Genomic DNA, 27,592 nt, shown 5'->3' with positions numbered 1-27,592 from the left:
GGGTTAAGAAACATACCAAAGATCAATTTTAGGCAATTTTTTAAAAGCTACATAGTATAATAATCTAATCTTATAAATGAACATTTATAAACTTCCTTATGGTAAAAACCAATAATGTCATCACTTCTCCATTCACTAATTTTGCTCTTTTCAAAATTATTTACTTAATTCATGGACTATTAGAGATGAAAGGGGCCCATACACAGTGTTGCTGAGCTTAGATAATGTCATGATATTTCTGAATATCAGCTAAAAATTAATAATCTTACTGAGATTTAAAATCCATTCTTTTCTTTCTTTCTTTTTTTTTTTTTTTTGACAAGGCAATCAAGGTTAAATGACTTGCCCAGGGACACACAGCCAGTAAATGTTAAGTGTCCCAGATTCTCCTTTACTTCAGTGCCAGTACTCTAGCCCTTGCACTACCTTCTTGCCCCCAAATCTTCTTTGAAGAAGCAGAAGATTTTTTTTTAAAGCAATTTATAGCATATCATGAAACCTCTTTTTCACAAGTGTTCACTATTATGTAATAGCCACACAAAGCATTATGTCTCATCTTTTTTTTTCTTTATCCTTTTATAGTTCCTTGACCAGTGCCCAAAAGCCTTTTCCCAACACATACATCCTAAATAGGCTTGCCCAGTATAATCTCAATTTTCTACAGTGTTATTTCTTCATTGATATTGTCTTGTATATGTGAGATTTCAAGAGTTACTATCCATATGAACTCATTTTTCACTTTATTGATCAGATCCTCTCTGCTCTGCTTGTTCCTAAGGCAGCTGGGTGACATACTTAGTAGATAAGGGATTGGGCTTGGAGTAAGGAAGAACCTAATCCAGCTACTAAATAGCTATATGTCCCTGGGCAAATCACTAAAACTCTTATCCCCATTTCCTCATCTGTAAAATGAGAACAGTAATAGCACCTACCTCACAAAGTTGTGAGGATCCACTGAGATATTTGTAAAACACTTAGCACAGTGCCTGGTACATAGTAGGTGCTACATAAATGCTCCTTTTCTCTTCTCCCTCTTTGCTTTACATACTTATATCAAAACCTCTCTGTTTAGATGACTAATTTTTTTTTCTAAGCTTACACGAAAATGTGGGGCTTAGTGAATTGATGTTGGAAAAATACATTATAAAATGTTGATCATTATTCTTACCCGAACAGTTGGACTTTCTCCATTCTTCCCCTGGATGGGAGGAGGTGGGAGGCAGGCTGCCAATAATGGGTTATCTTTCATATCAAGTTTCTTCGGCTGTTCTTTATCCATGTCCTTTCCATTTAATTCTCCAACCTTTGAAAAAACATTTAGAAAGCCAAAAAAAAAAAATTCTATCCATCTTGTATTAATAAAATTTAAAGAACAAAAATAACTTTCTAATCTTTTCCCTAGGGAAAAAAAAAATCAGTTAACTGAAAATGGAGATAATCATATTTAAATTATTTGGCAAAGAACTTCATAATTTTTATGTATAGTAAGAAGCAGTATGGTAGAGTGACTAGAGAGCTGCATTCAAAGTCAACAAAATCTGGATTCCAACCTCATTTTTCACACATAACAGCTGTAGGACTATAAGCACATCATTTAATTTCTCATTGTGCCAAGCAGTTTGTAATCATCCCAAATGCAGCCTGAAGTTTAAGTCCAAATCCTTTACTGTCTCCTTCAAAGTCTTATCTCCTTCACTTGGGGATCAGCTAGTTTTTTTTAAGAGACCTTCTGTAGTTTTGGTTCCAAAAGCTTAAGCTGCCTTCTCTGGCTTGTGAATCTGCTCGACTGAATCCTGGCTGAGGCTCCGAGAGCTTCTAGTGGGCTTGTCCTCTAGTGGGCTTGTCCTCCTTGGCCCTGAGACCTCCTCCTTATATATGCTCTCTTAAAGGTGTGAATCTTATGGAATTATAGTAAGTATTAAGTACATGTAAATTAGAGAATCATTATGTCATCAATTCCACTGACTTAGTACCTTGTGAGAATCCTAACAGCAGTTCCCTAGGACAGAAGTGTCAAATTCACCCATGTGGCCAAAACTCCTTAACACTGCACACCAGATTAAAATGCAATTGAGAAATGTTTAACAAAATGAATATAATATGACTAATGTTATTGTGTGGTTTTCAAATGTATATGTGGCCCATAGGGTCCCTTTTATATGAATTTGACATCACTGCTCTAAGAGTAAAAATTGTAAAAAAAGATGTTATTAGGCATTAGTGAAGTGAGCTTTTTCTGCCAGGAGCACTGTACAAAGGATCATAGGTACAGATTTTTCAAAAAAGTATTTGCAGTATGAGGTTACCATAGGTAGAAAAAGAAATGGCTGGAAGAGTCACCTTATTCATTTCATCAAAAAATTGAACAGGGCATTTATTTTATAAGAAAGCAGATTAAATATAGTTATCTCTTCCTTATTGTAAAGATTAGGGGATGCAGCACCCCCATGATCTGGAAAACCCACGTAAAATTTTTTGATCTCCCTTTCATAACAAAGAAACCTGAATTATTATGGTATTAAAAGGTAAAATATGCTGATATTATACAATACTATATATAAGGTTAAAGCATTTGTGAGTTTCTAAACTTTTTCTCTGTCATCCTTCTGCAAAACTCCTCCCAAATTCACATTTAATTTCTTATGCTGACCCATAATATATTGAAACCATGGTGGGGAAGGTTGTGGTTTGGCAGAGATAACTATATTATTTTCTTCTTTATTACTGCTTTTAATTTGTCTTTGTGAATTTGGTCCAAGGAACTACATCTAACTGAATATCAGATAGGATAATAAGTCCAAATTGATGACTGTAAGTCCAACAGACTTATTCTAGCAACAGGAATATTCTGTTATGAGTAGCTCTGAAGGACCTTATCCCAGAATAGATTTTGTATATAATAAATATATTAAGGATTATTATGAAACTGGAAAAATTTCTTCATGACCCTCGTCTTAGAGCCTGACACCTCTGCATTCTCATTTTTTTTATTGTGGAAAGTGAAATCATGAATACTTACCTTGTTGGCTTCCCATCTTTCCTCCAACTTTTCCACTCTGATAGACCCCTGAACGGAATTCTGAGTAGAAGACAGCTGCTCCTCTATTTTTTTCATGACTATTTTTTCTTTCTTCTTCATTTCAGATTTTGATTTGAGGATGTTGTTGAAACTGTTCTCAGTCTCCTGCTTAACAGATTCAAGTCTATTTTCCAAATCCTTGTGTTTACACTTAAGTGAATCTATTTCATCTTTAATAATCTTCTGTCCCACTGAAGAGGAGTTTTGTTTGATGGATTCGGCTAAAGCTAAAATTTTGTCTAATGTGTCACCCTTTAGATTAATGAGGGCTTCTAGCTCCTAAGAGTGGGAGAGAAAAAACTGTCATAAAATATTTCAAATCAATTATTACAAGTGTTAATTGACATTAGTAATGATAGGGTGCCCTACTTGCCTGATAGGAAATATAAAAATATCTGTTAGTCATAAAGTACAAACTGGGAGGAAAGAGGGGAATCAATAGACTGAATGTCCAAATTCATTTTGAACAAAAGTTTAGATTTTTATCACAAAAGTCATCTAAGATGATACAAACTCAAAAACACCAAATGAAGAATTATTTATAAAAGGCTTACCAGATACAAGGCAGCACAAATAAGGAAGGAATAGAATAAGAATCTATTCACCTGATATTTGTGGCTTCCAAAAAATATCACAGTGGAGGCAGCTAGGTGGTGCAGTGGATAGAACACCAGCCCTAAAGTCAGGAGGATCTGAATTCAAATCTGGCCTCAGACACTTAACACTGCCTAGCTGTGTGACCTTGGGCTTAACCCCAATTGCCTCAGCCCCCCCCCCAAAAAAAAAAATCACACGGAAATGTGTGAATAGATATTTCTGTAGGTGAAATACTCACTGTATAGGTGAGTGGGGATTCAAGGTAAAAAGTGCTTGAAATGCATTAAGATTGGGGATACACAATAGTGACAAAAAGTCCAATTTAAAGAGATTAACTTTTAAAACTTATGTAGACTTTAACAGCTAGATCATACACTAGCAAAAAAAAATTTACATGCATCTGTCTTGCCTCAAATAGATGGTTAATCCTTTAAGGAGGTATCGTCAGAAGGATGTTATTTTCCCTTGGCTAATTAACCCAGAACTCGATGAGATTGTTCACAGAGCTTAGATGAGCTGAGTCACCAAACCTATTGCTTCTAGTGAGAAGAAAGACCAATGGGCTTTACACCATTTGTCTCTCTCTGTCCTACTTCTCTGTCTTTCAGATCCCTGGCACTGTTACCAGACACTGATATAAAACTAAGGACCTCTGAATCTCAATATCTGCCCTTCTGATAAAACGTAGGATTTCAAGGCCTTTCCATCTTTTCTGGGGCTGATATTTTTGGTATGTTATTTCTCCTAATCAGAATACGAAAAGGTGTTGTTTGGTCCAGAGATAAATAAATTTATTTTCTCCAGTCTCAAAATGTTGACAAAATACTTAAAAGTGTTACTTTATCTATTTACTTACTATTATCTATTTTCCAGGTGATGATGAGGAAAGCTTCAGCGTTTTTTTTATGTTAAAACTATTAATCTCAGCTGCCAAATTCACACATGTTCAATGCACACACCCAAGACTTTTTTTTAGTAAGAATGATGAATTGCTAGAAAATATCTTGAGTCATCCTGTCCCAAATATGGGTTAAGATATAGTGGCAATGAGAAATACTCAGAGGTATTCAATTTAAAGTGTATGCTAAGTGTTGAAAGATTTTTTTAAAAATGAGATTCATCCCATGCACTAAAGAAATTTACAATTTAGAAGGGGATGGTAGCGAGACATTTATCAAATTCAATTTAAGTTTATGGGCCAATGATGCAAGTGCTGTGAGAATATTTTTTAATTAAAAAGCACAATCTAGTTTTATGAGCATTAATTGTAATTTTAAAAATCCCTTAAGCTCTTCCCAAAACACACACACAAAATAAAATGAAAATGAAGTCTTTTCCCCCTCAGTTATATTGCCACTAAATTACAAAGCAGCATTGTACAAAATCCTTAACCACTCTTTGCTTTATTTTCCTCATTCATAAAATGTAGATCATCCTTCATATTATTCCTAAAATGTAATGACTACATAGTCTGCCAACTGCTTTGATCATTCCTTAATTCCTGGAATCACCCTAGAGTATCTGAAGTTGAAATCTCTAGGATCATTTTCTACAATCATGTGGGACTAGTGGTTGTCATAGAGAAGTGGGAGAAAGACTGGCACAAAAGTACTACAATAACTACCCAGTACTCAATGAGTTGCTTATAACTATATCATTCAAATTAACTAGTTCACCAAAGAATAAGAACACCTATGTTCCATTAGTTCTACAGGACTAACACTTGGACTTTTGAACTTAAATCACTGTTTTTCAAGTTGCAATAAAAGCAATATTTTGATCTATTTTTTTTGTTTAATGCTGATTATTTTAAAATGTCTACATTATTTTAAATTATGAATAATAATTAATAATAATTTGTTAATTGCCTATTACGAGCATGACAAGGGGCAGTGAAATGCAAAGGATTCAGGATCAGCTTTGGAAATGGCAAAAATGGCTTTGAGGTCTGTCTTCAAAATATAAAAACAAAAAATTTACCCTGGGCAAGTCATTGCTCAGTGCCTTAGACAATAGACAAGCTATCTATCTGCATTGGTAGAGAGAGTTTGCATCCTGGAAGCACAACATACTAATGTAATCTCAGAATCCCTCTCCTCAGAATCCTCCCCCCCACCATGCATGCATTCACACACATACATACTGATCCCAAACATTCAAGGTAATGCTAAATTTCTTCCTTTTTTATCTAGAAGGTGTAATAAGACAAGTTTCTTTCTTTTTTTTGTAGATGCATCATACCTGTAATTTTAACACTTTTTGCTCAGCTGCCTTTTCATCTACAAGGTTATCAGGAAGACTGAGGAATTCCTGAGAGAAACTTTCCAATGTGGTACTCAAGTCTGCAACCAAATCCTGGTACAACTGATGCTCTTGAACATGACCTTCCAATTTACTCACTGAATCCTAGAAATAAAATCATTTTTATATTCAATATGTATCTTTTCCTTTACTTTCCTACTTAGAATTTCATTTTATAGTACATAAACTTAAGAAGTTTCATATGAAAATGAGAATTAGTCATTTATGCGACATCTATTTATGTGAACAAGGCATAATGTATCAATTAGAATTCTATTTGTGAAGCTTTTCAGCTTGGAATTTCTTTCCCAATTCTTTTCCTCTGAGGAAATGTCATCTATGAATAAGAGACTTGACTTTCAATCCCAGCTATACGATTAACTAGCTGTGTGACCTTGGGCAAGCACTTTGGACTTCAGTTTCCTTATTTGTAATTTGGGGAGAGGGTGTAAATTAATGATCTCTAGAGTCTTTCCTAACCTCTCATTTTTGTTTATGCTCTCTCTGACCATTTTTCTTTCTTCATCTCATTACTCAAATGAATGTATTTGATAGATGTATGAGAAAAACTGATAGTTAGAAATTTTATAATCAACTCATAGCCATCTATTATAAAATTAAAATCTCATTTTATTCAGCACTTTACATTTAGGTACATGAAAAATGAAAGATATTACTATTAACTCTTACTCCAAAATAAAGGAGGCATTATGGTACAGTGGACAAAGAACTGACTTTGTATCAGAGGTCTTAGTTCAAATTCCACTTCTTATATTTATTACTTGTGTGAACTTGGACAAATTCATTTAATCTCCATTAGCCTCAGTTTTCTTGAGGGGGTTGGACTAGATGGTCTCTGACGTCCCTTCCAATTTGAGATCTATCATTCTCTTATGATAGTAATAACTTGAGTTTCTCTAATTTCTTTCAAATTCCCAACCAAGTTGTTAGGAAACAATAATCCCAAGTTGGTGGCAATATTAATGAGAATTTCTCTAATTGCAAGAGGTTTTTTTTTTTTTTTTAAATGTCTACAAATTTTCTAGGAAAAATGCTTTAATAGATCTTGTATGAGGGGGCTTCCTCATAGTCCTTTATGATTCAGTATGTAATTTTCAGTTTATGGTCCTGGTGATTTATCCTTAATTTAACCCTTTGGTTATGAACTTCTCTAATCTTAGCTGGGTGGTCCATCAATGAAAAGACATTCTATCATTGCAATCATACTTAAGTCTTTTCCAGCATGGTAGAGTTTAAACCCCACAGACACAATGAAGGACTCTGATGGAAGATAGAAAAAATGCCCATTATAAAACTAATCTCCTTCCAAACTAACATGTCTAACTAAATCCATGACATAGGCAGCTAACTGGCACAGTGGATAGACTGTCAGACCTGGAATCAGGAAGATTCACCTTAATGAATTCAAATCTCGCCTCAGACATTTACTAGCTATATGAGCTTGACCAACTCATTTAACACCATTTGCCTCAGTTTCACTATTTGTGGAAAAGAAATTGGCAAAGCACTACAGTGTTTTTGCCAAGAAAACCTCAAATGGGGTCATAAAAAAATCAGACATGACTGAAAAATTATAGAACAAAGAAATTCAAGACTCTTTTCTTCTTGCCATTTGATGAAACCAGAAGTTTGACCTTATTAATTGGCTATCAGTTTGCTCTTTCAAATTTCTATAAACATATGTCATGCATTGGGCTATTGCATTGGGAAAATATACTCTTTCCCCCACAAAAATATAACTGTTTTCCTTCTGACATCTTTACTGCAAAGCATATGAAAAAAATTCCAAATTAGGGAGCACTTGAGGACACAAAAGGGTGTCAACTATAATGTCAACTAACAGTTATGCAGACACTGCTCTGGGCATAGCCTCATGCATGAAGTGACCTAATAAATACCAACTTTTTCTACAGTTAATGATGGTCATGAGAAGTCTGTAAAAGGAAACACTGTCATCATTCTCAAACTCAATGGTTTTATATACAATGGTTCTTTGAACAGAAATAAAAGTGAATTGTTTTTTTCTTTAAACTCAGTAAGCAAGCACTTGTCTCTAAATAACAGCCAAATAGCTCTTATCTTAGTCAGTATCACCAAGAAACAATGACATAAAAAAAACCCAATTCAAAAAGTGACAGAGTCCATAAGAAATACAATTTCATTATTTTGACCTGTAATTGGTGAAGGAGGCTTTCGTGGAGATGCTTGACTTCTAGCCATTTTTCTTCACTGAATTTGGGATTTTTAGTACATTCCAGGAGGTAATTTCCTTGAGTTTTTAACTCATTAAGCAAAGATGTCAAGTCTTCTGCTTTCTGTAGAAACTTCTTATATATTTTCAATTGAGCTTTCTTTTCTTGCAAACCATTCTGCAAAGCAAAACCTGATTCTTGTTTCTTCTTTAATTCAGTAAGCATTAGCCTTAAGTCATCTTTGCTTTGCAAATATTTTTCTCCTTCAAGCTGAATCTTTTCCTGATGGCTAGATTTTAACAATAGAAAATTATACTCATTAGGTAGATGGAATAATATTTTCTATTTTAAATATACATACATTAGACTGTAAAACAATAATGACTCATTTATGAGTTCCTCTCAGAGATAATCCTGGTATTATAACTTGTGTATTTTTTTTCAAAAGATAATTTACAATGAACTCCAAAAAGAAATAACTATTATTTTTAAAGTGACATTTTTGTTATAAAATAATTGAACCAAATACTATAAATACTTTGCAATTTGTTTTATAGAGTATGCAAGTACATTGAGTTTACTGATTTTGCTCTTTATTCCTAGTAGCTAAAAATCATTTATTTTTAAGGTCTGACAGAAAATAAAAATCTCTTTATAATAACATCATTTGAAACTAAGAACTTGAGAATTATTAAAAGAAACTTTTTCAAATATTTTTATTAAATAATATTTTTAAAATTTTTCACATGAAATATTGATAATACTTCCTTCAACATTAAGAGCGTCTAGCAGAAAAATTCTAGAGCTCTTTAGAGAAGGAGGAAGGTATTAATAATCAATAATCTTACAGTCAGTATACATTTCTATTAAATACTATTGAATCATGGGAAGAATTTCTAATGACTGATACAGATAAGTTTTTATCTTCCTGATAATCTTACTGGTATCCCCAAATTCCTGAATTACTATTCTGTAGATTATCGACATCAAAAGTCATGGATGACAATTACATTATACTTTTTACAAGTTTATATTTGATACAGAGAAATAATGATGATGACAACGATTATATTCCTTTTACCTCAGGTATGTGTTAGCTAAAAGGATAGTGTGGTCCCACTGATTCTTGATATCAGATAAAGTATCCTGAACCAGAGATGCCTTGCTTTTCTCACCCAAACTCATGATGTCTTGTATTTTCACATCCCCTTCAGGTTTAAGTAAAATGATTTCCTAAAATATAAACAAACAAAGAAAATAACAGCATAAAAGCCAGCTAAATGGTACAGTGGATAGAGTACCATGCTGGAGTCAAAAACACTCATCTTCCTCAAGTCATTTCTGGTTTCAGACACTTCCTAGTTTTTTAACTGTGGGTAAGTCACTTAACCTGGTTTGCCTCATTTTCCTCATTTGTAAATGAACTGGAGAAAGAAATGGAAAACCAGGATTTTTGCCAAGAAAACTGCAAATGAGGAAACAAAAGGATGGATATAATTGAAACGACCCAACGACAACAGTACAACATCATCTTATTTACTTCTTTTATGATCAGTGGTTCCCCAGCTTTTTATAATAAAGGTCCTTCTATTATTGATTTAATTTTTAAAAATCATTTTAAATGATTAAATTAAATAAAATTAATTAAATTGTTTCAATTATATTTTCCACAGCTTACACATAAGTATCAATCAATAAATATCTGTTTATTCATAGTTGTTTTCTTCCATCTTATATTATTCATCTGTTTCTCACTTTCAATTGTCTCCTTCCAAATATGTATCTTTAAAAAGTACCTAACAAAACCAGTCTTTTCTCATAAGACATTTATAGGATAAAAGTCTATATTACAAACATTTTTATACATAAACCATATAAAAGTTATGCTATTTGTTTCAATCTAAAAAATGTATGTAACTTCCTAAATCCAATTTGCTTTTGATCTGAACCATCCACAATTTATTTATTACTTGTTCTCAATTCACTTATTCTGCTAAATCAAGTCCTTTCCTGCTCCAATGTTTGGAAACTGCTCAGAACTCACCTCTTTCACAAAGTATTTTCAGATTAGAGCCATTTGATTCTAATAATTTCAGAAATTCTCATTAGCCTTCCCCCCACTCTTCTTCATCCTAGGCTCCTCTGTAACACTTGGCCAAACTTTGCATATAACTATAGTTGATTTTTGTGTTATATATATATATTTTTATTTTTCTCTTCATCAACAATGAGATCCCTTGAAGTACTCAGTAAATAATATTAATAGACAAATAACACTAGCTCATTTTTATATTGTACTTTCAGATTTACAAAGCACTTTATAAAAATTTAAGTGGCTTTCTGAGAGTTCACATAGCTATTAAGAGTCTAAGGCAAAAATCTATACTGAAATCTTCTTGACAGCAAGTTCATTCTGATTTCGAATTGCAGAATAAGTATAAATTTCCCTCAGCAAACCCTTCAATGTCAAACTCTTATCACTCTCAAAAATGTCTTTTCCTAAACAAAGTCCCACATACTGGAGTTTAAATTTACAATTATTCTGTCCTTACAATTTATCAGCCTCTCTAAAAGAGATAAGTCTACTTGAAAATCATTAGAAAAGCCACTTTGCCGTCTTCTACTCTACAAGCCTAATGATATCAATTCTTTTAATATTTCCTCAGAGACTATTTTGCAACAACTTTGATCATTTTTTGAGAGCTCTCCAGTGAAACTTCTTTAACTGTGAGTTCCCTAAGAGTTTCCAAAACCTTCAGTTTTTTGAAATACCTTTATTTTTTGGATCCTTTCTTCAAGGGGCATTTTGCCTTCAGTTGAATTCAAAACCATGAGTGACTCTTTAATTCCCATTATCCAAGAAAATACATCATGTACAAGATCTTCAAAGCTCTGCTCTTCAGCAGTTGGTGACTGATGATTTTCTATTTCACACACTTGTGTTAAAAATGTCTCATATTCCTCAACTAATTGAGTTGATTCTATCACTATTTCTTCTCTAAGAAGTCCAAATTTTATCAATGAATTGTTCAGCTGAGCAAAAGATTCAAATAGTTGCCTGGAAAATTTCAAATGAAAAAAATTAAGCTTAGGATATCTTCTCAACCACAGGGGAAATTTTTTTAGACAATATATTTGATAGTCAGGGCTACCTTTTTCTAGTTAATGCTTGGCAGAAAAAATTACGCTTGTTTTCTACTCCAACCTCTTTCCATTTTTCTTCTTGATTCATTAGCCATTTATTCAAACTTATATAGTCCTCTTGAAGTCTGAAATGAAAAAGTATATGATATGTACAATGATAGAATTCTGAACACAGTGGGACCTTCTTTTAAACCCTGGCATGGCACCAAACTTATGGCTAAGCTAAGTAGCAGTTAGACTTTAGGGAAGACAGCTATCTTAATATGTAATGATGAGCTATGTTCTATTGTCTTAAAACAATTACCATTAAATAGACATGTTATAAAAGGACAGGGGTGAAATTTCAATAACTTCTTTCTAAAAGAAATGAGGGATAAAGATAATGTGAGGAAAGAACAACATGTCATTCAATATCGCTTTTCATAAAAATTAGCATTGACAGCTATGATTGCCATATGATAAGGTAAAAATAAAGAATGTACTAAGAGTTAACAAATATGAGTTTACTGGGTAAACATGAACAGCTATGAGTTTTCAAATGGTTTGGCCTGATACCATTTTCTAAGGATACACATTACTCCTTAAATTGGGTCAGAATTTCCAAGTTGTGATAGAACCTCAGAGTCAACTCCAGGTAAAAATAACTCTCATGTGATCTCCGTGCATCAATGTTGACCCTATCGATCATTATATTTAAGACAGCATCTATATGAGAATGATTAAACAATTTATCATTTAAAGAATTATAACACATATGTATAGAAACACACTTCTTTTACTACCTAAGTAATTGTTGTAAGCAATCTTGAAGTCCCTTGGCTTGTGTCTCACATGTGAACTTCATTTTCTGTAGTTCCAATTCCTGAGTCATGATCCAGTTACTCAGCTGTTCCACACTTGCCTTGGGCAGATGCTTTTTTACATTATTCAGTGCAGTTTCTACTTGTTGTATGTCCTTGTTTCTTCCCTCAAAGGTCAGGAAATCCTTAATAAAAGTATGAGATAAAAAGAGACAGAGAAAGATGGAGAGACAGAGAGAGATAGACCCACACAGAGAAAAAATAGTTATGCATTTAATCCTTTTACTTTCTTTCTCTTGGCAAGTTCTTTTTCCTTGGCCAGACTATAGATGAGATGCATCTCCAAATAAGCTACTATGTAACAATGGTAATTCTTGATTTTCTATATAATAGGAATATTGTAGAGATGCAAAGAATCCAATATGGTGAAAGATCAAAATGACACTTCTACTTAGACACAGGGGTTGATTTTTGTACTGACATTTCAATATAGGTATGCATTTTTGACATTCTGGAAAATACTTCCCTGTGTGAATCTAAGCAATGCTTTTTTCTAATAAACTTTCTTTAAATCAGGTATTGTGGTTAAGTGCTTAGATTTTAAATGTTAAAGTGCAGATATCATGCCATTTGCACAAACTAAGAGATTACTTTAATAAAATAAGCACATGAGTAAGATATTACTGAGGCAGATAATTAAACAGAGCATCTTAAGTACTCTCAAGAAAGATGAAAGCATCATTTGCCAAAGGTAAACAGAATACAGCCAACTTACCCAAGGAAAATCACAAGTTAATGACATTGTGTTATTATAACTTTATCCTTACTTTCACCTGCTTTTTTTTTTGGCTGAGGCAACTGGAGTTAAATGACTTGGAGTTAAGGGTCACACAGCTATAAGTGTTGAGTGTCTGAGACCAGATCTGAACTCATGTCCTCTTAACTTCAGGGCTGTACTCTATCCACTATGCCACCTAGCTGCCCCTCAATTGCTATTTTTAAAAAGAAATCTAATAAAAGATTCAGTAGAAAAATGGCCATAGGTAGAAAGATATGACAATATATTTCAGGAGCCTCCTGAAAAGTAGGAAGTAGGTTTAGGGCCTATATTATGTACCCTATTTTTAAATCCTGGATTATCTTCATCTATCCAACAAACCAGTCAAAACCAATTTGAAATTTTAACTTGTAATATTCATGGAGAAGCTTCAGATTTTTATTCATACCTGTGGAAAGCAAATCAGATACTTCCATCCTTTGGACAGCATTTAAATTTAGGTATCTGGTAAAGGGAGGGACTAGAGTAAAAATTTTTATAGAGAAATTAATAGAAACAAATTGTTAAAATATTAGAATTTAAGATAATTATCCACAGGGTTTGTTTTTTTGTTTTTTGTTTTTTACTCTTTATACTTCTAGCACCTAGCACAATGCCCAATACACATTAGGTGCTTAATAAATGCTAGCTGGTGGATTGGCCAGAAAGCATTACCAGTCTATTGCCTTAATACAGACCAGGGAGATGTGGGATAGCAGAGTTCTATATAGGGAAAGGCAGTCATCTCCCTTATCTTCCACTTAAAATTCTAGCTTTCATGTTCCTTACCCTTATCTGCTTAGATCTTGAATACCAGGCCTCCACCAATCTTTTCATTATTTTCACCCCAAAACTCCCCCAAACCTAACTCAACAACGACAATAACTCCAAAACAAACAAAAACTATTAAAACAAATTTGTGCCTTACTTTAAGTTTCTGGAGTTTTTCTTCCACACTCTTTTTAGTGTCTGGTGGTTCAAAACACTCCTTAAGGGACAACTGAATGTTGCTGAACCCATCATCAAAATTTTTGCACTGATCTGCAAAAGGGCATTAAAAGTTTATATACATATATGTGTTAATACAAGAAGGAATAATTAATATTACTTGTTAATGTGAACAACTTTGAATCAAGCCTCCCAGGCTAATGGTGCAAATGGAAATTGACAAAGGATTCTATGCTCATAATGTATTATTATGTTGTGTGATTATCTCTATATATCTATATGTGCATCTATATAGTATGTTTTATAATTATCTTCATATACATATTATGTCTCTATATAATTATACAGATTATATGTTTCTATATCTATTCTATATATAATTATCTATATTATTTCCTTTGAACTACAATAAATTCAGATTTTTCTAAGGAGTTCAACTGGACAAAAGATTAAAATGGTTGAATGGAAAATTATGTTACTTATATGTTTATATACCTATATGTATCTATATATAATTACTTATATGTTTTCTGTGAACCACAATAAATTCAGTTTTTCTAAGGAGTTCAACTGGACAAAAGATTAAAATGGTTGTATGGAAAATTCTAAATACTTTACAACATCATATCTAAACTTTGTATTATTCTGAGTAGTAAGCAGAGCATTTTGCATGCAATAAGCAGTTCATAAATGTTTATTGAATTGATTTGTTGTCAATTGAGGATAGAAACATTTGAGGACCCGTGGTGAGGGAGTTTCCTCACTTAGAATTCCTTATGCCACATATGATACCATCTGAATCAAAATCTCATCTCCAAAATGTATTCATGGGACAAATTATAAGACCCACAACTTTAAATACATATGGGCTTCAAATCATATAACCTTAATCTTATTGCATGGAAGGATCATGCTATATATTTGATGAGCCAGAGACTATGGTTGGCAGAAGCCTTTGAGTAATTATCTAGTACAACATTTTCATTTTAGAGATGACAATATAGCATTGTTGTTTAGTTATATCTGATTCTTCATGACTCCCTTTCTGAGGTTTTCTAGGCAAAAATACTAGAGTGTTTTGCCATTTTTTCCTCCAACTCATTTTATACATAAAGAAACTAAGACAAGCAGGATTAAGTGATTTATTCAGGGTCACATAGCTAGAATGTCTGAGGTCAGATTTGAATTCAAGTCTTTCTCACTCTATGCCCAACACTCTATCCATTGATATATCCATATACTCATATCCACTAGTTGCCTCTGAGGATATAGAAGTTCATTCAGTTAAGTTATTTGTTTAAGGTCACACTGCTAGTTAAAGACTTAACAGAACTAAACCCCCCCCCCCCAAGTACTAAGCAATTATTCTCAAGCAAATTTTCTACAAAAACCAAAATGACAAATTCAGACTTCTCCTTCTTGGATGCCTTCCTTTAAAGATGAATCTTGATTTAGAATTTCCATTCAGATTATCAGACATACATTAAAATATATCAAAGGTGAATTGAATATGTTTAACTTATATCAGATTATTTGCTGTCTTGGGGAGGAAGGAGAGGGAGGAGAGAGAAAATTTGGGAACAAGAGGTTTTGAAAAAGGTGAATGTTGAAAATTATCTTTGCATGTATTTGGAAAATTAAAATACTATTAAAAAAAAAAAAGCATACCAAAGCTGAGTAAAACTTTGTAGGTAGTTAGTTGGTTCAGTATGTAGAGGGCAGGATTTGGTGTGAGAAATATCTGATTTTTTAATCTAATAATTCTAAGCACTACATGGGTAATTTAGATGAAACAATGGATAAAGCACTGGACTTGGAATCAGGAAGACTCCTCTTGATGAATTCTAATCTATGCTCTGACATTTACTTAGGTGTGAGATCCTGAACAAGTTACTAATCCTGTTTGCCTCAGTTTTCTCATCTGTACAATGAGCTGCAGAAGGAATGGCAAATCACTATGGTATCTTTGCCAAGAAAACTCACAAATGGAGTCATTAAGAGTTAGACATGATTAAAATGACCAAATAATAAGAAGTATCAAATGAGGTAATATGTGTAATTAAAGTGCTTTGAAAACCTTAAAGCATTATACAAACATTAGTTCATTATTACTATTTTGCTTACCATTCAATAGATTGAAAAAGTGGTCTTGCAAAGTACGTTTCTTAGTACTAAATAAGTCATTGATGCTTTCATACTGCTTCTTCAGTTCAGAGAGTTCAGGAGTCAAACAGCCGATTTGATTCTCAAGAAGTGTCATGTTAAGCTTTTGCTGGAGAATTTGTTGCTGTATCTCCTAGAAAGATGGACAGAAAGTCAGACAAACAGATCTTAGACTAGACTTCACACCCCATCCAGCTGTTCACCAAAGCCATCTTGCCCCGGATCTTGCTACTTGAAACTGATCTACTGGCTGAACTTCCAGAAACCATATTTTCAGTGCCTTGGAAATTAAATCTCTTAGTTTTGGAATATGTGCCCTGTGGCTGAGCTATTTTGATTGATAAATGAGTAAGTGGAACAAGGGTCTAGCCCATTGTATCTACCAAGTCCCACACCTACTTCATATCCCATCCTCCTACCTTTCTCCTTGCTCTGAATATAGCAACTAAACCAATTCTATCAGTAATTATTCCTTATGGGTCAATTTGCCATCTATCTAGATCTAAACTCCTTTCTTTGGTCACAGTTTTCCTTTCTCTCTCTCTCTCTCTTTCTCTCTCTCTCTCTGTCAAATGAAAGCTAGTTAAGTGCAAAATGTTTTGTGCTGGGCCCAATACTAGTATTAGGGATACAAAGCATAAGACATTCCTTGCTCTCAGGGAGCTCACACTTTGAAGGAAGACAACACATAAAAAGAAGATATAAAAGGGATGAGGGGAAGGGTTCACATTTCTATATAGCTCCAGTACTCCCGTGTATAGCGGATGCTTAAGAAATGTTTTGCTACTTGTTAATTCACCTATTCATTCACTGATAGATTTTTGAAAAAGGTGAATATATGCAAAACAATATTGCTTTTAAAAAGAGTTATTGTTGAATTGCTTTCTCTATGCTGGCAAATATCTAAAGGTGAAGGAATTTAAGATGTAATAATTAGTTAACATCTGTAAAATAATCTGAAGGTGAAAGTATTCCATATGCATGAAATGTTTTTCTCATCTTTCCAATGACCTTTAGTGTTTCCTTCTATCAATTTTAATTAATCTAAATGGACCAAGACTAACTGTGAAAAAGAATCTGAATTATAGGAGAAATAGAGCAGACAGAACCTCCAATTTTGTAAAGATCTCCAAACTGTCAGAAGGAGACAGGGCTTTTAAGAGAGATTCAGTCATTCCAATCTGTGTCTTGGCCTGGTCAAGGTCCTCTTTTAGCTCAGCTGTACTGCCACTGAGTTCACTCGGGTTGGATTTGTCCATTAAATGCATTTTTATTTTTTCTATTCTGTTCAAAAGAGATGACTTGATGACCTGAAATTAGAAAAAAAAAAACAAAAAACAATGAAGTAATAGAATTTTTTTTTCCAACTAAATTACCTGACAGCGGCATTATTATGAAATGAACTGAGACTGTCATTATGAAATTATTTAAATTCTTCTTCAAAATTAGATCTCATTATCCCTCCTCCAAAATCTCTATTTTTCTCTTTTGCAGCTATAGCCATCCAAAATGGTGGTTTTAAAAAAAAAAATTCAGAAAGTAGCATTCAAACCTTTTCTTTTTCTGAGCAGCAAATTTTAATTCTTCTGTATCACTGAAATGTTTACTTAAAATACATTTTATCTAGATACCTATAATAACCCTATCAATATTCTCATTGGCCAAAATAGAATTATAGTTTTTCTTGATAAACAGGAAGATCCAATGGGTCAAACTAATTTTTTTCTCCAAGTAAAAGTTTTGTGAAACTTACAAAGAGTGCAGAGACTCTTAGGACACCCTATACACTCTATACCATCTATGGAGACAGCTGAGGAGCATTGTTGTGGGATAAAATAACAGTAAAGTTGGAGTTAGGAAAAGACCCACATAATCGTAGATAGCTCACCTTTCTCAGCCTCAATTTTTTTTTTCCTTTATAAAATGGGATATAAAATACTTATGCTACCTCACTGTATTGTTTTTCAGGAAAGTGCTTTGTAAATCTCGAAGTACTACCTGTATGTATTTTATTTGAAATGAAAACGTTATATAACTAGCATTTACATCGTATCTTAACTTTTGCAAAGAGCATTATAAATATCTCATTTGAGCATGGAGGTAGATACTATTATTATACCCATTTTACAAATAAGGCAACAGAGGCAGAAAAAGATTAGGTATGTTGTCCAAGATCACACAGCTAGTAAGTGTCTGAGGAAGGATTTGTACTCAGATCTTATTGGCTCTACTAATCTATTCACTGCATCACACAGCAGCCTCTGAAAAGAGTAATGGAAAGATAGTTAGATTTGGAGTCTGAAGAGATTTGCAACAAGTTATCTAAATTATCAAGGGATTTTACAGAATGGAGATCTGATCTGTAGTACCTACCTCATAGGTCTGCTGTGAGTATTAGATGATATAAATGATACAAAACATATGTAAACATCATGTAAATGTTAACATTAAATGTTATAATATTAATTCCCTCTTCACATGAGGGATACTGAAAAAATTTCCTTACTGAAGAATAAAAAAGGTACAATCACAAAAAATAATGCATTTGATGAAAGAGAATATAATTATTTTTAAATAATTTTCAACATTTTGTTATCATCTGAAAAGGGAAAAATTATATTAATTTCAATTTATGTTATTTTTGTGTAAAGAGAAAAGAAATAAAATATGGGGAAAATTTACAACTACTGATACAGCAGGCACATGTTTAAGACTTTTAAGCAATAACTCTCTTACCTGTAACTCAAGGGGTGGTTCACTGATTTGAAGGAGATCTTCTATTTCAGCCAATCTAATACCAAATTTGGCACTATTTTGCTCTTGGATTTTTAGCTCTTCCTAAAACAAAATTTTTAAAAATAGTGGTATTAACATTTCTTTATTTAAATTTTATTCATATCTTATCTTCCAAAGATCAATAGCAGACATCAATAATTTAACACTTAGCATTTATATAGCATTGAATTGTAAAGTTTGCAAAGTGCTTTACAAATATTATCCTATTTTATCCTCACATCAACCCTGAGAGATAGATGCTATTACCATCTTCATTTACAATGAGGAAACTGAAGCAGGAAGAGGTTAAGTGACTTGATCGGAGTCACATAAGTGTCTGAGTCTAAATTTAAACTCAAGTTTTCCTGTATTCAGTGTCAGCATTCTATCATTGTACTACCTAAGTTCTTTTAAAGGAAAGAAGAATTGAATCATGAATTTTAATTTATAAAATATCTCAAATTATTTCTCAAAGTATTTGGTGGGAAAGGAGTGTGGAAAGTGTTGCTGAAAGGGTTTTCCATGTGTGTGTTAACAGAATATAATTTGTAACCATTCACAAATATAATTTTAAATAAATACATGTATGTATATGCACACATACATATATATCTATATGTATCTATCCCAGAGAAAAGATGACAATCCTGTTTCATCATATCTTTAGAAACCTTTGTGCCTAATTCTAAATTGTATTGCAGAAGTATGATTCCTTGACACTCTCAGATAATGGATTCTTTTAATCCCCAAATTTCAGGCATTTATTTCTCTATAGTTACCTGCAATTGTGTTTTTTCTGTGTCATTCAGCTGATGGACTTCAACTTTTCTAAGCACTTTTTCAATCCATTCATCAATTATACTTGTTAAATTAAGAAGTTTTTCCCACAAGGCTAGAGCCCTGACCAGGTTATCATAATAATTTTCTGTCTTTTCATTTATCTGCCACAAATTAAAGACAAAATAATATTCTTAATAATGAAATAATAGGAAAAGCATCATTTTAGACAGCAATATTTTTAAAATAACACTTTGGGTTTATCTTCACTCATCAAATAATTTATGTTACTTATGAATAAAATTATCTGTTGGGCTTTTTCTTCACAGTAACTTCTCTGAAAAAAATAGTGGCAATTTGTTACAATTAACATGAATTTAAATGCAGTTGATCATTACTTCAGAAGCATAAAAAAGATGTTCATTTTAGACTCCATATAAATACCTTCAATTTATATTTCAGTAAATGCTACAAACAATATGCTATCATTCTTTTAGAAGTAAAATAGTGTCCAATTTATTCTAAATAATATGTTTCAAAAAGTATGAGTAAAATAATACAGCTAGATAAAATTCCCACTTGTCACATACGTCAAGCCATCTGTCCACAATAACATTAGCCTCTTTCTCAAAGGGAGGTTCTGCAAAGGTTATCATTTTGTTTAGTTGGAATTGCAAGTTTTTGCAGATCTGGTTTATTTTTTCTACATCTTCAGAATGTTTGTTAAATTCTTCTCTGACTGTTTCAATCTATAAAAAAAGAATACAGAACATTTTAGGCCCTTGTGTGTAAGATTATTATAATTTTAATTATACCTTTTAATACAATTATCAGCTGACTATTAACTCTTAAAATAAGGTAATATTGTAAAAGTTCATTGTAGTAATAGAATTTCTACTCATTGACTGTTAAATCACCAACTGGTTCTACCCATAACTCTAAAACTCTTCAGATATCTTAAACAATGAGTATATATATCTGTATGTATATTTGCACAAATTTAATGAATATCTTGCTTGCTATCTTGGGTGGGAGGAGATAAAGGAGGGAGAAAGAAAAATTAGGAACACAAAAGTCTTACAAAAATGAATATTGAAAATCTAAAAATGATTTATTTGAAAAAATAAAATAATATTAAAAATTTTAAAAATTAAAAATATTTTTAATTTTTATAAAACTATTTTTCTTGCCTAAGATGTTTAAAACTGAGTAGCATCAAAAGTGATCGTTGACATTCACATCTTTTGGGCACTCTATGTAAGTATGGTAAGAAATATAAATTCACTCTGTTTTTCTCTTAATTTTTGAAAACTACAAAATAACTTAGGGAGCAAACTACATAACTTTTACCAAAAAGACACAACTAAAAACCTCAAGAGCAAAATAATACACTCGTAACTTCAGTACACTCAAAGTTAATTACTTTATTGAATCCACCAATCTCAGTCTACCAATACTTAAAACTAGAAAACACTGACATCTAGTGTCTTTAATCTGACCAAAACAAATAATAGCATTTTCTATAGACAATGGAGTCTACTTTTACAAAAGCACAGCTAATTCCTGGAAGAAAAGAATAAGATACAGAACTTGTAAAAAGAGACAGGAATTGTGTTTCTTGTTTCATGATGAATGATAGTTTTATATGATGGCAAAAAAGTCTTCTTCTGACATTTCCTAAAGTTTGTTAATCCCCTGGCTCTCTATTTTTCTATTATTTCTTTTGTTCTGTCTCTCAGTGAGGCTGGGAAATTGACATTATACCCCAGATAAACACTCAGTTTTCAAAGGTTCTAAAAAAGTTCAGAGCCGTATTGAATTTTAGTCACACAAGCATGATGATCTAATCATTTTCTGAATGTATATTTAAAATGGCACAACTATTTTAAGATTACAAGAAAAGTTTTTCAAGAATCTTAAGGAAACTTGGGGAAAAAAGGTTGTTTGCTTTTTTTCTCTTTGAGGAAAAAAATTAACAGTATTCAGTAGACTTAGATATTCAAATCTCCTACAAAAATTAATAATAATGATTTTATTGCATCATTTTATTATGAAAAATTAGAAATGTCACCAATTAAAAAGTCAGTAATTTAATAAGTTTTTAAAAGAGGCTCACAAGCCATTTTATCAAATTTTAAAACACCCCTCAAAAAGACATTACATTTTATGAACTCACTATAATAAGCTATTTATGTAAAAACAAGCTCAAAAGGAGAGGGCTGAGGAGAAATAGGAGGAAAATGAGATAAAGAAAGGGAGAATGAGGGGAAGCGAAGAGAAAGAGGGAAGAAGAGAAGCAGAATGGAGCTAAGAACCTCAAGTGAAAGTAGGGAATACAAAACATAAATAAATAGCAATGATATGTAAGAAATTATAATAACTGAAGAAGACTAGTAGAAACAAGGTCCTTCTTTCAAGGAAAAAGTCTTTTCCAAATAGGGGAAAATTTCACAGAGGAAGTCCTGAAGAAAGGTCACTGAGGGAAAGGAGGGAAAGACATTCTAGGTATAACTAACACTAAGGAACACTAAAGAAGCAAGGACATCAATTTTATTCAGTTTTTAAACTTCTCCAATAGTATTTTTAATATAAATGTTCTACTTTATTATAAACTTAAGTACTTTAAAATACAAAGATCAGAAAAATAAATATATTAGAGTAGACTTAAAAGATTAAGTAGAGAACTAATCATTATAAAATATAACAGTGTATTGTTCAGAATTAATTAAAAATTCTCATCTTCTTTTTTTTCCTTTTTTGGGGAATTTTTTCATACAGTTACTTGAAACTACTGGTTGCATAAGGGAATTCCAGGGGTTTGGCGGCAGGTGATCTTACAGAGGTAAGAGAAGTGATGAAAGTCATCATGCAGTGACTCTTAAAACAACTTCAGAGGCATCTTAGACCTCTAGACATCTTCCAAACAACAGAAATCCCACAGAATAAGTTGGTTTGAACTGGGCTTTTTGAAATTTCCCTAGTTAAAAGCAATAATCCTGAAAGTGTAATAATGTTGGATCAAAGTGAATGTCAGAAAAAGATTTCACTCTATAGCTTCTGACTATTAATTAGCGATCATCTTTGGTGAAAAGGACAGCAAGCATACATAAACTCAGAACCACAAGACAGTATTATATTACTTCATTCAAAGGACCAAAACCAAGAGAAATAGTAATAACTTAAGCTTTAAGAGACTTAAGATCACAAAATCACAGAATGAATAGCATTACTCCATATCTTAGAGACTCATAACAATGCCACGAGATGAAATTTGTAAGTACTATTATTTCCATTTTAGAGACTAAAGAATTCAGGATGAGAACGTTTAAGTAAGTCACTTGCTTAAGGTTGCTTAAGGATTAGAACTCTGGGCTTTGCTCTTTTCAATAAAACAAAGTTTCTGCTAGACTTTATTTTTCAAGTCCTGGTTATAATATTTGGAGATCCTGTGAATATACTCATTAGTAACATCCTCAAAGGCAAAGATTCTAAAATGATTTCATTTACCTGCATTCATTTAAGAAGAACTTATTAATCCCCTATTTTGCCCTTGGGACTCTAAAGGCATCTTTTACTCTTTTTAGCACTATGCTAATAGTTTAACATTCCCTGACAGAGATTCTACTTTAATTTTTTGCTACTGTTATGCAAGAAAACAAGTAGAAAAATGGCAAAATAATGTCCCCGCTTATTTGGGAAGAAAAAGTCATCAACTGTCACACTGCAGAAGTTAATATGGTCAATCATGATTTAAAAGCTCACCTTTGCTATTCTCCTCTTTAGATTTTCCTTTCCCATATAAGAAGCCTGCAGTGAGATCACACTCTCTTCTTTGTGTATCAAAGAAGTCAGAATACTTTTACAATTCTGATATTGCTTCAGGAGATCCATTGCTCTCTGGCATTGTTCAAGGCTATGAAAGGAAAACATTTATCCTTAAATACATTTTGATTAACAACATACAATTCTCCCTTTGCAAATGCCCAAACATTAATTTTGTTCAATCATTTTTCAGTCATGCCCAAATCTTTATGACTCCATTTTGGGATTTTCATCTTAAAAATATTAGAGGGTTTTGCCATTTCCATGTCTTGATCATTTTACAGGTGAAGAAACTGAGGCAAACAGGATTAAGTCTCTTGCCCAGGATCACACAGCTAGTAAGGATCACACAAAGCCAGTGTTCTTCACCATGTCACCTAGCTGCTATTAATTAACTTAGCTATTAATTAACTACTTAATAGGAAATTTTCCTGTTTAAATCGTTTCACAACATTGTTTTACCAACTAAGACTAAAAAAAATCACTGCAATTATATTTAATTAGCAGATTCCAAGATGAATCAACCCACTAATGTTTTCTCTGGACCAACCATACAGGTAACAATGATTATCTATTATTAACTTCAGGAAGAAACACTAAAGAATAATTCTGATTTCATCATCTGTCCAAAATAAACCTCTTAAAATGGTCAATTCTTAGCATTACTCAGGGGGTGAATTTCCTATTAACTCACAAAGACAAAGGTTTGTACAATGACTGTATTTTGCTAAATTATAGCAAGATACATGGGCTGACAAAGAACACTACTTTTGAAATGTCATATTAACAATTCACTTTCATTTCTCTAAATTGTAACTAATTCAGATAGTGCTATAGTGTTATATTGACAATTATTCTACCCAGATCCAACAATTTATAAAAGATGAAATGAACCAGTTTTAGGTGACTTAGGTTCTACACAAAGGATTTCTGGGAAAAAATAAAATAATAACATTTTTACCTAATTTCCTGCATTATAGCTGTTCTATTTTCAAACAGATAATTTTAAGGGGGTCTGAATATATTTTCTATTGTGCATCTGTGCCATTCTTACCATTCTTCAACAGAAGACTTCACATCTTCCCATAAACATGTTGTCTCCTGGCATTGTTGACTTGGGATTTCTCCTTTTCCATCTTTCAACTGTGGAAGAGAACTAGCCATTTTTTGGAGGTAGTTTATCTCCCCTGCATAGTAATCCAGATCCTTTTCCAGTTTGGTCAATGATTTGATCCTAGGTTATGAAAAAAAAAATTTACCAATTAGGGAAGGGGGAAAGGATGCACGTATATAGTGTCTACTATATACCTGGCACTATGCTAATGCTTTATAAATATTAGCTCATTTAATTCTCACAACAACTCTATGAGGTAATTGAGATTATTAACTCTATTTTACAGTTGAAGAAAAGAAGGTAGGCAGAGAGATTTGCTCAGGGTCACACAGCTAGTAAATACCTGAGGTAGCATTTAAACTCAGGTCTTTCTGACTCGAGGCCTAGTACTCCATTCACTTATTTAGATATTCAACTAAAAATGAATATAAATAATGAATAATTTCATCAATTAATGGATTATAAAATAAACTCATGCAAATCATCAATCTTTCTGTAATACCAACATAATCCGGCAAAAAACATAGAAAAATTCCACCCAAAATTACTATAGAAAATAGATAACATCTAGGAGTTCAAGACATATGCAGAAATTATATGACTAAGATCATAAAATGCTCTACAAAAGAAGGAAAGACTAATATAATTGGATTAGAATTAATTGCTCATGGTTGGGGCATTATAATAAAAATTATAATACATAATTAATATAACAAAATTATAATACCTAAATTAATTTATAGAATCAGTGTTATATCATACTACCAAATGATTACATAGAGAACTTTTCAAAATAATAACAGAATTACTCTGAAAGAACAAAAGTACAAGATTCACAATTGAAATATTTTTAAATGGAAAAGAAACCTAAGTGTAACAGATCACAAACTATATGTACAAAGCAAAATCATCTAAACTAATTAGTATTAATTTTCAAATAGAAAAGTTGATCAATTTAGAAGAGATTAGGTAAACAAGATCCAAAATCAACTGAACATAGTAGCAAAATATTAAATAAATCAAAAAAGTATAAACCTAAAATGAATAATGAAAGAATTTATTTTGCTTATTAACTAGGAATATTTATTTTAAGGCTCTTCCATTCCACTTTGAGAATGAGAAGAGGTATATAGGATAGATAATGGATGTTTTTCATTAAAAAATGAAAATGTAAAGATAAACAAGGGGAAACAGCAGATATAGTCACTACTTTTTTTAAGCAGTCACCAGTAATAAATATTTGGGCCTAGTTTCAAATTCTCAAGTAAGGGGCAGGTTGGGAGGGAGGAAGAAAATTAAAAAGTCAAAATTTTAAATTAATGTTTAAATTTTTTTACATGTAATTGGGAAATGTTTACCAAAAAAATTACTGGAAAAATAACTAGATTCTAATCAGATTTTATGGCATTCTAGTTAGAAAGACTTTATCAATTATTTGGAATAAATGGAATTCAATTCTGAAAGAAAGAAAACAAAATAGAAAGAATATAGGAAAAGACTTAGATTGACATTTCACAACATATGTCATATATGTTATTTATTAAAGTTATTTAGTAAATTAGAGGTGAATAGAAGGAAATATTTTCTACTACTCGGTATAAAGAAGGAGTTTGGGGCCAAACAAAGGAGAAGATCACAAGAGATATGGACAACTTTGGTTACATAAAATTGAAAACTTTTTTTGGAAAAAACAAAAGCAGCACAATCAAAAAAAAAAAAAAAAGTAGTGGTAGAGAGAAAACAGTTAAGTGGGGGAAATATTTACAGCAAATTTTTCTAATAAAAGTCTGATATCCAAAAAATAAAAAGAATTGATACAAATATAAAAGAAACCAAGCCATTTCCCAATAGGCAAATAGTCAAAGGAAAAAAAGATACAGTTCTTAAGAAGTTCAATCAATGAACAGCATTCTCTCTCTCTCCCTTCCTTCCCCACCTCTTTTTCTCTCAAAATATGTGTATATACTTGTATGTGTATATGTGTGTATATGGCCAACATTCTAGACCCTTAATAGTAAGAGAAATGCAAATAAGACAATTCTGAGATTCTGCTTCAAAATTATCTAATTGGCAAAGACAACAAAAATAGAAAATAACAATTACTGGAGGGCTAAAGGGAGAACAGGCACAGCAATACAGTGTAGTGGAACTGTGAAGTTATTCAACTATTTTAAAACCTGCACATCCAAAGTTATTAAACTGTGTATACCCTTTAACCTTGTGAGCAAAACAATCAAAGACAGAAAAAGAACCAAAATGAACAAAATATTGTAACAGCATTTTTTCCTGTTGTAGCAAAAAACTGGAAAACAAATTGGGTACCCATCCATAAAGGAATAGCTAAATAAATAATGGTATATGACTTATGGAATATTATTGCACCATAAGAAATTATGAAAGGTATAAATTCAAAGAAACCTAGGAAGACTTGTATGAACTAACTGAGAGAAAAGAGAACAGAACTAGGAAACCTATTTCTACAATGATCAAAATATTGTATGAATAATTTTGAAAAACTTAAGAACTCTGATCAATGTTTTCAGAAGATGAAGCAGTACTGTAAACCTTTATGGAGAAGTGATGGTCCATTGGTGAGAAGACAAACATTTGCAACATAACATAGTTTTGTTTTACTTAACTACATATATTTGTTACAAAGAAAAGCTTTTAATTGGATGCTGGAGGAGTACTAGAGGGGAAGTAAGAGCAATAAAACAAAAAGAAGAAAGGAAAGAAATGAACACCACTAAAACTTTTTTTTTAAAAATCCATGGAAGAGAGCTCAGAAAGAGACATGAACAAGTAGGGCAATTTTGGCACCAGTAAGAGAAATCTGATATAGATATATAATACACACATATACACATACATATATATGTATATATGCACACATATCCATTAAGACGAAACTAGCTATATGTGTAGGAGATTCATGTATAATTCTCTTTTTCTGACCCTATTTGCACATGGAGTTATTCATGTTTGTTTATGATTCTCTAATTCTTAAACTTTTACAAAATAATCTACAGTTATTTGAGAATA

The 27,592-nt window shown here is 32.2% G+C and overlaps 1 protein-coding gene across 1 annotated transcript in view; it reads right to left on the bottom strand.

Moving 5' to 3' along the window:
- Positions 1-27,592, bottom strand: part of SYNE2 (spectrin repeat containing nuclear envelope protein 2) — a 389,516-nt gene that overhangs the window by 218,528 nt on the left and 143,396 nt on the right. Inside the window, exons 29-44 of the mRNA XM_051973670.1 lie at positions 24,491-24,670; positions 23,377-23,527; positions 20,205-20,363; positions 19,617-19,778; positions 18,799-18,900; positions 17,172-17,372; positions 16,024-16,195; positions 13,880-13,992; positions 12,117-12,319; positions 11,343-11,459; positions 10,963-11,248; positions 9,272-9,423; positions 8,170-8,479; positions 5,918-6,082; positions 3,020-3,358; positions 1,169-1,303 (exon numbers count right to left, since the gene is read on the bottom strand). Of these exons, the coding sequence (XP_051829630.1) occupies positions 1,169-1,303; positions 3,020-3,358; positions 5,918-6,082; positions 8,170-8,479; positions 9,272-9,423; positions 10,963-11,248; positions 11,343-11,459; positions 12,117-12,319; positions 13,880-13,992; positions 16,024-16,195; positions 17,172-17,372; positions 18,799-18,900; positions 19,617-19,778; positions 20,205-20,363; positions 23,377-23,527; positions 24,491-24,670 (2,947 nt within the window). The remainder of the gene's footprint in view (positions 1-1,168; positions 1,304-3,019; positions 3,359-5,917; positions 6,083-8,169; positions 8,480-9,271; positions 9,424-10,962; positions 11,249-11,342; positions 11,460-12,116; positions 12,320-13,879; positions 13,993-16,023; positions 16,196-17,171; positions 17,373-18,798; positions 18,901-19,616; positions 19,779-20,204; positions 20,364-23,376; positions 23,528-24,490; positions 24,671-27,592) is intronic.

This window comes from Antechinus flavipes, chromosome 2 (genome assembly GCF_016432865.1).
Source record: "Antechinus flavipes isolate AdamAnt ecotype Samford, QLD, Australia chromosome 2, AdamAnt_v2, whole genome shotgun sequence".
NCBI classification, from domain to species: Eukaryota; Metazoa; Chordata; class Mammalia; order Dasyuromorphia; family Dasyuridae; genus Antechinus; species Antechinus flavipes.
The sequence above is the reverse complement of the archived record's forward strand: the minus strand, read 5'-3'. Positions and strand labels throughout refer to the sequence as shown.